The sequence below is a fragment of the Charadrius vociferus genome, unplaced genomic scaffold, assembly GCF_000708025.1.
Source record: "Charadrius vociferus isolate BGI_N301 unplaced genomic scaffold, ASM70802v2 scaffold610, whole genome shotgun sequence".
NCBI classification, from domain to species: Eukaryota; Metazoa; Chordata; class Aves; order Charadriiformes; family Charadriidae; genus Charadrius; species Charadrius vociferus.
In genome coordinates this window covers 1,130,706-1,140,680 of record NW_009646437.1, presented here as the reverse complement: position 1 = coordinate 1,140,680, position 9,975 = coordinate 1,130,706, and the positions used below count along the sequence as shown (strand labels likewise).

Here is a 9,975-nt window from a genome sequence, read left to right as displayed (position 1 = left end):
AAGGAGCTGCGAACGGTGGGAATTCGCGTCACTTTCTCGGGCTGGAAATGCCATTAAGGCTGTAAAAGCAGAGCTGGAATTGGCGCCGGCCGCTCCGCTGGTGTGGAAGTCCCTGAGGTTGTAAAATAAGTCAGCAGGAGCTAAAACACACCAGCTTAAGAGAAAAAAAAAGAACAAAAAACCCCCGCGCTTGCACTTATTCACTGTGTTTTTCGACTTTCCCACCTTAGGGGGCAGAACTGGGGGACGTGGAGTTCGGAGTGAGCGGCTGCTCTTCCAGCCTTCCGAGGTGCTCCTGAGCTGTGCCCCCGGGGAGAAAGTCGGGGAGTTTGCTCCCAGGGGCAGGGGATGTAGCACCGGTTTACCAGCTCTTTCCACCCCCTTTCGGGGGGGGAGCAGGAAGGAAGGGACCAGAAAAAGCTTGCTGACAGCCTTTTCTGCCTGCTCGTCTTTCCCGATGCTGCTTAAATCTTGCTCGGTCCTTCTGGAGCCCCTCGGATGATTTGAATATGTTGTCTTTTGTTTCTAGCTCTGATTATCTGAGATCAGCTGAAATGACTGAAGTGATGATGAACACCCCAGCTATGGATGAGATTGGGCTAAGCCCCCGCAAGGACGGCCTGTCGTATCAGGTAAGTGCTTTGCTGGCTGCATAGGCAGTAATCCCCTATGGAATTGCCTGGGCTGGACTGCAAACTGGGTCTAATGTACCTTTCCATAGCCTGGTCTAATAGTAGGTCTTGCTGTAGTGAGAACTAGTCAACAGACTGGAATGCTTGCTTGGCAGTAGCTGGTTGTCTAAAATATCCCTTGGTATCGGACTGGATTGGCAAAGGACTTGGTTGTTTCTGAAGCGATTGAGCCCTCGCTCATTCAGTATTTGTGGGGGCTCAACGGGAGGCAGGGAGGTCAGTTAAAGAAGGATTTGTCCCACTCGCTGGGCTGGGAGGATTCTTGAGATCTCTATAACATGGCATACAAATGATCTGCCTAGAGCAGGAGGGAGTTGTTTATATGGCACTTACGTTTTTTGATCTGTTTCGTGGTTTTCCTGATGGATGGGCTCATTTGAGAGGGTTAACAGTTTTCTATAAGATACAGTGAGGCCCGAGCCAGCTGAAACAAGCCTTGAAATGTCGCTGGGGATATCAGTACCTGAAGGCATGAGCTGCATTCATTCTGAAAGTTCTGAACAATGTAATTGGCTATTAACCTCTAGATCAATGACTAAGGTGAAGAGGTAGTCTTAGAAACTAGCTTGAGCCTCAATCCTTTAGTCTCAATATTGCTGTTGTTCCCTAGCTTGCAGTTAATCAAAGGGCCAGTGGTGAGTCTTAGCCTACTAGATCCATGTTTTCCTACTCTTCCAGGAGACTTGTTGATGAGATTTAACACAGGCACTGAGTGCATGCGGATGACTTGCATCTGGTCTGTGCATCGGGTGTCTCTTACCGGCAGATCCTGATGCAGGGTTCTTGCTTTGCAGATGTTACACAACCTGCACAGAGGCAGTTGCTCTAAGCGTGCATTCAAATGAGGTGGGCTGTTGTGTGCTTGCATATTTACGTCTGAAAAATGAGCTACAAGACAGTAATAGTGCACTGAAGTGTGAAATCAACTGAACTATGGGGCCATGGCTGAGGCCTCCAGCAGAAGCTGAAGCTGCGGGAGGAAAAGGGGCTGCATTGCTTTTTTTGGTCAGAATTCTGGATCTGGATAGTACAAGTTGTTTGGTTTATTGCCTGTGTGGGGAAATAGCTGTGCTGTGCTTCAGTGCTTGAGTTAGCAGAAAGCATATGGTCTCTTTTTGCTCTCCTATAGAGGGAGCGTACAGCAATGAGTGGTTATAAACCTGAAGCAATCAAACCAGCCTGCATGGGATGTTCAGTTGTCTTTATGGGTCACCATATGGAGAGGCTTAACCCAGTCAGGTCAAATGCCTCTATTTACCTATCCAAATTTTCCAGCGAGATGAAGAATCTGGGTGCCCTGCTAGTTCTAATGATTGCTGCAGCAAGGTTTTTCCCCAAGTGCTAATGACCTTGATAAGTCTGCTTGGGCCAACTGGGGAACAGGCCTGTTCAGTTTTGAGTGGATCATCTGAACCTGAAAGTGTGTGAGTCATAAATGCTGACGACTCATATCTATGCAGGGTTTATGCATCCTGGATCTCTCCTCTGTAGTGGTCTAGTCATACATGACTTTTTTCAAGTGCCTGCAGAAGCTGGGAACTGCCTGCCAGTACTTGATGTGAGCCAACCTGATGGCAGAAAGGGTTGAGGTGTTGAAACGGAAGATCCTGATGGGGCACTAGCGGTGTGTGGGCTGTGTACGAGGTCTGGCTCTAAATCAGGTTAGTGTAAAGAGGATTGGGGAGCAGGCTCCAGCTGTCCTTCTCTGGCTGCTGGGCTGAGAAGGTCACAGTGTACATCAAGGGAAGTTGGAAGCATCCTTAAAGGGCTGAAAATTTGAGTTGGAACAGCAAGGACAAATCTGGTGCAAATCACACCGTGAACTCTTTGTTCTACCTCAGACTTTGGCACTTAGTGCTTCATGTTGCTGATGGAGAGAGTTTGGTACATGGAAAATTGTATGCTAGTCTGAGGGCTGTAGTGCAATAACTTAAAACCAGACAGGGCTAATGGAGCATGACTGCTCCTACACTGAGGCTTGTTGTAAGCTGCAACATCTTCCTTCACTCACTCATCTGTAGCATTGGGTGCTCACGATGTGAGTGTAACAGCCCTTGGCTGGCTACGAGAGGCAAAATAAAAAAAAAGTGGAGCCAGAACTGGGAGAGGCAACCTTTTAGTTTCAGAAGTTTCTCTTGTTCTAGTAGTAGAACTTGTATTTATTTTGCTGAAGAGATGACCTCAAAATGAGGTTCAAAATGTCCCTCTTTGGGCTGCGTACAGCAGTGACCGCCTGGGAGTTGGTCTGTAGGATCCTAGCTGTGAGCCTGGGGGCCGCTTCTCCCACTGTCTGCAGACATGAAACTGTCTGGACTAGAGGAGATGGCCCAGCAGCTTTGCTGGAACTGTAAAGCACATCAATATCTGCTGCAGACAGGCTTGTCCAACCAAAAGTATTGCTTCAAAGTATTTTTGCCTTTACTTGGAAGTAAACTGAGGAAACAAACTCCTACAAAGTATAAACTTCAGCAATCTGACTCCTCTGTCCCATGGAGTTCACTGAACTTCAGGGCTCCTGTCTGTCTCGCTGTTATGGAGGGAACTTGGCTGGTTAACATTTTCCTTCTGCCTCCTCCACCCCCGTGTTGCCTCTGCTCATGCTCTGGAGTGTCTGTTTGTCCAGACATCAGGTGAAGGTGTGCCCACCCCTGCTGAAGGTTCCTGGCCTTTGGTGGGCAGGCTGTCACTGCTCTTCAAGCAATGATGTGAAAACTCAGACTGCAGCAGTCATATCTGTGATAAACCGAGTCGCCTGTGTAGGCTTAGTAAATTGTACAGTTTCACTTAGAAAATGTGCTTTCTCAGCATAGGAGTGTGTTTTTCCAGTTAATAAGCAAAATGCTTGTAAGCTAATGTGCCAATTTAAAAACCCTTCTATGGAAAGCAGTCTTATTACTGTATTTGTGATGTAAAGCTGCTCTCCGAGCCCCCTGAAGATGGTTCAGCCAACAGATTTAAAGGGCCTGAGCAGAAGTGAATGGTGAAACCGGGGCACCAGTCTCCGAGCAGGGCGGCATAGACAAAACAGAAGATGCAGCTGAAGAGATGATGTCATGCTGGGTCTTGTGCCTGCAGTGAAGAGCTATTTCTGGATCTTTAATAGATGTCCCATAATTCCCATGGGACTTACTAAACAAAAAAACTCGTTGAAATGCAGCTGATGGCTCAAGATGCCACTGCTACAAACAGATGTGCCTACGGAGGTCTTCATGCGCTTCCTGCCCAGCAGTCTCCGGTGAGCTGAGACTTTTTCTCTGCCAGTTGGAGCTAATGTACAGTTTGCTATTTTCCAGCCCCTAGATATACCTGTTCTCTGAAAAAGCCTCGTCAGCACTCTGCCAGCTTGTCCTCTGATGCCATCTCGCAGCAGCATGACCGGTGCTACTGAAACCGAGGGCGGATTAATCAGTTCGCGGAGCTGTTGTCAAAACAGTGCGTTGACCTGAATCCTCCCGTGCTTCTTAGAAGTGGAGCGGGGTTTGAGCACAACTGAAAACACTTTGCCCAAAGGGTTTATTTTGAGCAAATGCCGAGTTGAGCGTGCTACTTTGCTGCAGACCGGCTGTCTGGCCAGCTCGCTGGTCCTGTGGGACCTCAGGCTCCCTTTTAGGAGACTGGCATGCGGAGGCTGAGCTTGCCTCATGCCATCAGCTGGGGTTTGGTTGTCATGGGGAGCTTGAGCTCTTTTAAGTCATGATCGCATCATGCTGAGATCTGTCTAGGTTAATCACAGCCACAGCGAGCTGCGAATCACGTCAGACTGGCTGAATCTAGGTAAATAGGCTTAACGCTCCATCCAGTGTTGATGGCGGAAGCTTTGGGTTGTCTCTTGTTGAGGAACGAATTTTTGGTGAACGCAAGGCCTCTTCAGCAGCACCAGCAAAGCACTGACTTTCTCAGGGACCTGCAGTGTTTGGGCTGCAGCTCCCCATCTAACCTGGGGGAGCAACACGTTACTGACCCAGGGGCTGATGGCAAAGGGTGGAAACTGAGCTTCCTCTGTGATTGTTTTGTTTGCTTGTAAGGCACTTCATGTCTGCGCAGCCTCGATTTGTGCAGGGGAAGTCCTGTGTTAGCGCTGGCACTTGGTACTGCAGAAGGTCTCAAGACTGGGCTGCAAAAAGCTGATTTAGGATAACTTGTTCACATCGCACATCCAATGCACGGTTACTAGACAGGATTAGTAGGCTGAGTCAATGTGTATTCCAGGGTCTGGGACCTTAAGTGAAGGCAGAAGCAGGATGTGGGATAAACAGAGCCAAAACTAATCATGTTAGCAGCTATGCTATGCAAAAAAAAAAGTGTTCCACTGAAATGCAAACTGAAGACAGCAGCTAATCAGAACATCTCGGTGCATGTTTTTTTTCCTCCCTACTTGATGCCTTGTTACTCTGATGGAAAGGTGTTATGATGTATAAAGTTTCCCAGCCACTGTCCCCCGAGATAGGGCAATCTGTCTGTGACTGGGGAGTTGTCATAGTTCGTAAACCTGAGTCACAGGCTGCTGTGTGCATACTAGATGGAGCTCGGTTTCAAGTCATGACTACTGCGTGAGTAAATGTATGTATTAGCGCTGCTTCTTATAGCTGGAAAATTCCTCCAAAGAAGATGCTGAGAGATGATGTAAATATTTCCTGAAATAAGCTTGCCATGCTTCTCGATGGCAGTAAAGTTTTAAGAACTTAAATGCTGATTTGGGATATTGACTTGATATTGCTGAAGAGGCACAACTTGCTTTTTAGTGGTGGGGGGATGAGTGATATATGTACATCAGGGATGTATCCTATACCTGAAGCAGGGTGCATCTTAGTGCAGGCTCTTTAATCTTGCATAGCATTACCACAACGAAGCAAAACTTTTCCCTGAAACAGTAACTTAATTTGGAAAGATCTTGTTACCTTAGTCTCCCTGTAATATAATTGAAGTAGTTTTCAGCCCCGTGAGAGGGGGGACAAGCATTTTGACTATGGGTGTTGGTATGGAGTACACATGTGGAAGTTGTTTTGAATTTACAAGTGTCACTTGGATTATGGTAGCTCTGAGCTAATCCTCTTAATTGTCTGACATCTCTCCTGCTTTTGGTGTTTCTCCATCCATGTGAATGCTGAGAGAGGGTATGAGCCTCCCCAGGGCAATGAAAACTTTCCATTCTTATTGCCAAGACTTCATTCAAGGATAGTAGAGCTAGATCATCCGAAACAGAGGCAAACATGATCTTTCTAAAATAATTTCAAGCTTTCAAGTTCTGCTTTTCACTGCCTTTTCCAGCTGCAAGGCAAGAGTTTGGTTGGTATGTGTGTGCTCTGGATCAGTCCATGAGGAGAGCAGTTCCCAAAACATAGTCTGGAGAGGTCTGTGAAAACTAGTCTTGCTGCCAGCAAGAAGTTGTGTTGATTAGCGTAAGAAGCAATATATGTGTCCTCTGGGGGTGTTGGATGAGTCTCTCCACAGGCCAGGAGTTGGGGCTCAGCTACAGAAGGGGGTGGGCTCTGCAGAAGCAGTTGCAGTCCCTTGTGCTGTGTCATGCAAGGGAGGAGGAGGAAGATACCTTTGAGTTGCTGCTAAACTTTTAGGTAAGTGTTCACAACTGGTTGGTGGTTGTCATTTGTCCCCCATCAAGTGACCCAGATCAGCCAGAAGTAGGCATCTGCTTCAGCTGTGTGCAAGGTGGCTCCTTCTGATAAATGAGGGGGAGAAGTTAACGCATTGCTGCTGTACTCTTTGGGTGGTGGAGGATGCAAAGTCTTCCTCCCACAGGCCTGAGGTGGGTAACACCAGCAGAAAGGCTTGTAGGCAGGTTTTGGAGGGAAAACAAAAAAAAGTGCAGAGCTCACAGGTCAGAGCTGAGCTGCAGCATTCCCAGTGGGGACTTTGCTGCAAGTTTTAAAGTTGTTTTTTCTTCCCATTGTCTAAATCTGGAGCGGGACCAGATTAGGCATATGGGACCAACAAATGCAGCATGGCACTACTGGTGCGAGACAGCAGAAAGCTGGTGCTCGCTTGTCTCTTTGATAAAGAATCTGGCAAGACAGCTTATTTTGGAGTGAGTGGGGAGGTGGGTTGGGGTCACTTTTCCACCTGACATCCTCAGATGTGCAAATGGAGTCTTAATCTGAAACACTTTTTTTGAAACCCTTTTTCCTTCGGTCCCTGTTGCTTGGCCTGCTGTGTTGCCGCACTCGTCACATGCGAGGCAATCTGCCTTTGTGTATTTTTTCCATTGACTGTCCACACCCCTTGAAAGTGCAGTTGCAACATCTCCCTTCATGCTGCCTTGACGATTAAAAAGCATGACTTAGTGGAAAAAATCCTGACCTTCTTGGGTTCGGCCTGTCCTGCAGCTGCTTGAGATAAGATTGTGCTAGGTTTTTTTTTTTTTAATAAAAAAGCTGCACACCACATTTTGCGGATATTTGTTTGTAAGGAAATGACTACTACTTAGTTTCTGGAAAAAAAATCTGGCAGGCTATTTTCAAAGAAATTGCTCCGATTTGACCTAATGTGCTTAAAATGATAGCAACCAAAGGTTAGTTTAATTATTATACTGCTATTTTTCTTGCACAGGAGGCTATTTTCATGACATTATCAGCTTATGTAACCTCCTGAACCACACTTCTTTTTCCATTGCAACCTTCTAAACCATGTAGTGTCAAGGGTATTTTTTTCCTATCCTGAGTTTAGATAACGAGTTGATGCTTTAGAGCCACTGACTGTACTTCCAGTAATGCACTGCGTGTCTGAAACTGCCTTTGTTTGGCCAAACAGAAGCCACAAAGCTCCAAGAACCAGTTACTGTCTCGCTTGTGCTGGTGGTGACTAATAGCAAGTAGCTCCTACTGCAGTTGCCCATGTTAATGTGGCTGCATTCAAAGACCTCACTCCTGTGCACTTGAAAAGCATATGGATGGTGGGTGCCATAGTAGGGGTTGGGCTTCTGCATTTCTGTCCCCAGGACCAGATAGCTGTCTGCAAAGAACCCACCTGTTGTGTGTCACCTTTGCAGAGGTCCTTGCCCAAGCACCCTCTCCCAAAGTTACCTTGCCTGACTTTGCATTAAGTAGCAAACTGATGGCTTTCTCAGGTTGGCAGCTTGGTTGCCACAAAGCTTTGGATGCGAGAGAGAAATGTGGCTGGACAGTAGAAGACTGAATATTGACAAGGAGCTGATGGTGTGGTTAATGATCACTAGGCTGAAGAACAAGTTGATAGGATGATGTTTCACTTGGCGTTTCGGCCAGGGCTTCCAAAGGTGGTGGATACCTGCATGGTTGGCACGAGGACAATGATGCTTCATGGTTAATGCTCAGGGCTCCTGGATGGGGAACCTGCTTTTGTAACTGGAACCACAAAGATCAAAGCAGATCAGATCTTGCTCTCAAACTGAGGCACCCATGAGCAATGTGCCTGTCTGAGGCTGGCAGTGCTGTTCCCTGCAAGGATGCCCTGACAGCTCGCTTGGATGCAGCTGGTGTTCAAAGAAAAGTACTGGGCCTGACTCCTTGCCTCATCTATAACCTGGAGAGGAAAATTTGTGATTATCTTTGGGGTGTTTAAATGCAACCTTAATGTGAAATGGGCACTCTGATGAAATTGTTTGAAATAAACGGGTGGCAATTGTTTAATCTTCTGGTTAACAGTCAGGGGATCTGATGTGGCAACTGGTTTTTGTCACCCAGCAGTTCTCTTCTGGATGAGTGGGGGTTTGAAGCTGTTCCCCTCGTAGGTCATCTCTATAAAATAACAGCAACCTCTTCAGTTCACACTTGCAATTCAGACAGACCTCCTGCTAGCTTGCGCAGCCGTGGCAGCTTTTCCTGTTCCCATGTCTTTGCCTCGGTTCCTAGTGGGGTCAGAGCATGCATCCCAGTGATGCTGCCAGCAAGTATGGGCCCTGGTGCTGCTGCACTGCGTGAGCTTGTGCACCCATGGGGCAAGCTATGGGTGGGAGGGAAGGGTGAAGGTACTGCTCTGTGCTGGAGCTAAGGGAGTCCTCATATTCCTCACACCAGAATACACAGTTGGTGGCTATGCCACAGGCACCTGCTGCCCTAAGAAGCTTGGCCCAGTCTCCAGCCCTTCCACAAAATGAGTGTTCTCCTGCTGATTTTCACTGCTGATGTATGGTAGTGGTGGCGAGCCGAACACTGCCAAAATTATCTCTGAAATGCAGCTGAACTTCTCTTTCATTGTGGTGCTGTGGCCCTGGAGTGATACCAGATGCAGGCCCTTGCTGCAAGGGTCTGAACTGCTCTAGCACGCTGTTGCCACATACCTCCTCTCCTTTCTAGCAGCAGAGCCTGAAGCACAAGCCTGTTCTCATGTGTAGCTTGGTCAGCAGCAGGAAATGAGATCTCAGATTCTCTGATCGAGATAGCTCGGTGTGCAAACTCACAAGCATTAATGCAGAAGTGGTGGTGGTGGGGTGAGGTGTTTGGATAAATATCCAAAAGGGCAGATGCCTGTTTGAGCACTATCCAAGCAAGTATGTGCTTTGGAAGCCTCTTGAGCAGCACTTATTACCAATACTCAGAGATTCTCTAATCTTATTTGATTAGTTCAAGAGCCTTCCCATCAGTCAGTGGTTTAGTCTTGTGTCCAGACTAGTCTGCCATGAAGACCCATGTGTCTTGAGAGTTGGGTTTTGGCTAAGACTGAATGCAGCCCCTCTCACAAACTGTTTCTTGGCTCTTTCAGATCTTCCCTGATCCCTCAGACTTTGACCGTTACTGTAAGCTGAAGGACCGCCTGCCCTCAATCGTGGTGGAGCCAACGGAGGGTGATGTGGAGAGCGGTGAGCTGAGATGGCCACCTGAAGAGTTTCTTGTGCAGGAGGAAGAAGAGGAGGAAGAAAACTGTGAAGATGCAAAGAAGGACAACAAGGAGCAATAAATGGTATCTGAGGAAAGGCAAGGGACTGCACCCTTCTGAAGGAAGAGCCACACTTCTTTTGAAAGTCTTTTTAAAAAAAAAAAAAGACAAGTTCAATTTTGCACCTGCGAGATCGTAGTTTTTTTGTATTCTCTGTATTGAGAACTGAAGCCCTCGGTGTCACCAGACCTCCTGAGGAAGGAAGGAAGTAACGCAGAGAAATGTTTGCTGTTCTTGAGATCACTATCTGTATTTTTCCGAGGCGGAGGCAGCAGTGAAATTCCAAGCACATGGCAGAGGGTGACCACACAAGGACTGCTGGAGGGGGAAGTTTGGGGAGGGGGGAGGAAAGTTGGAGGCGGCAACTTTTGGCCAGGAGCTGCCTCCAGCTAAAAGTGTGAGAACAGAGCCGTCA

The 9,975-nt window shown here is 47.4% G+C and overlaps 1 protein-coding gene across 1 annotated transcript; it reads left to right on the top strand.

Moving 5' to 3' along the window:
- Positions 1-509: 509 nt before the first annotated feature.
- LBH (limb bud and heart development) lies at positions 510-9,581 on the top strand. Its single transcript, XM_009881879.1, has 2 exons — positions 510-632; positions 9,387-9,581. The coding sequence occupies exons 1-2, from the start codon at positions 510-512 to the stop codon at positions 9,579-9,581; spliced, it is 318 nt and encodes a 105-aa protein (XP_009880181.1).
- Positions 9,582-9,975: the final 394 nt, after the last annotated feature.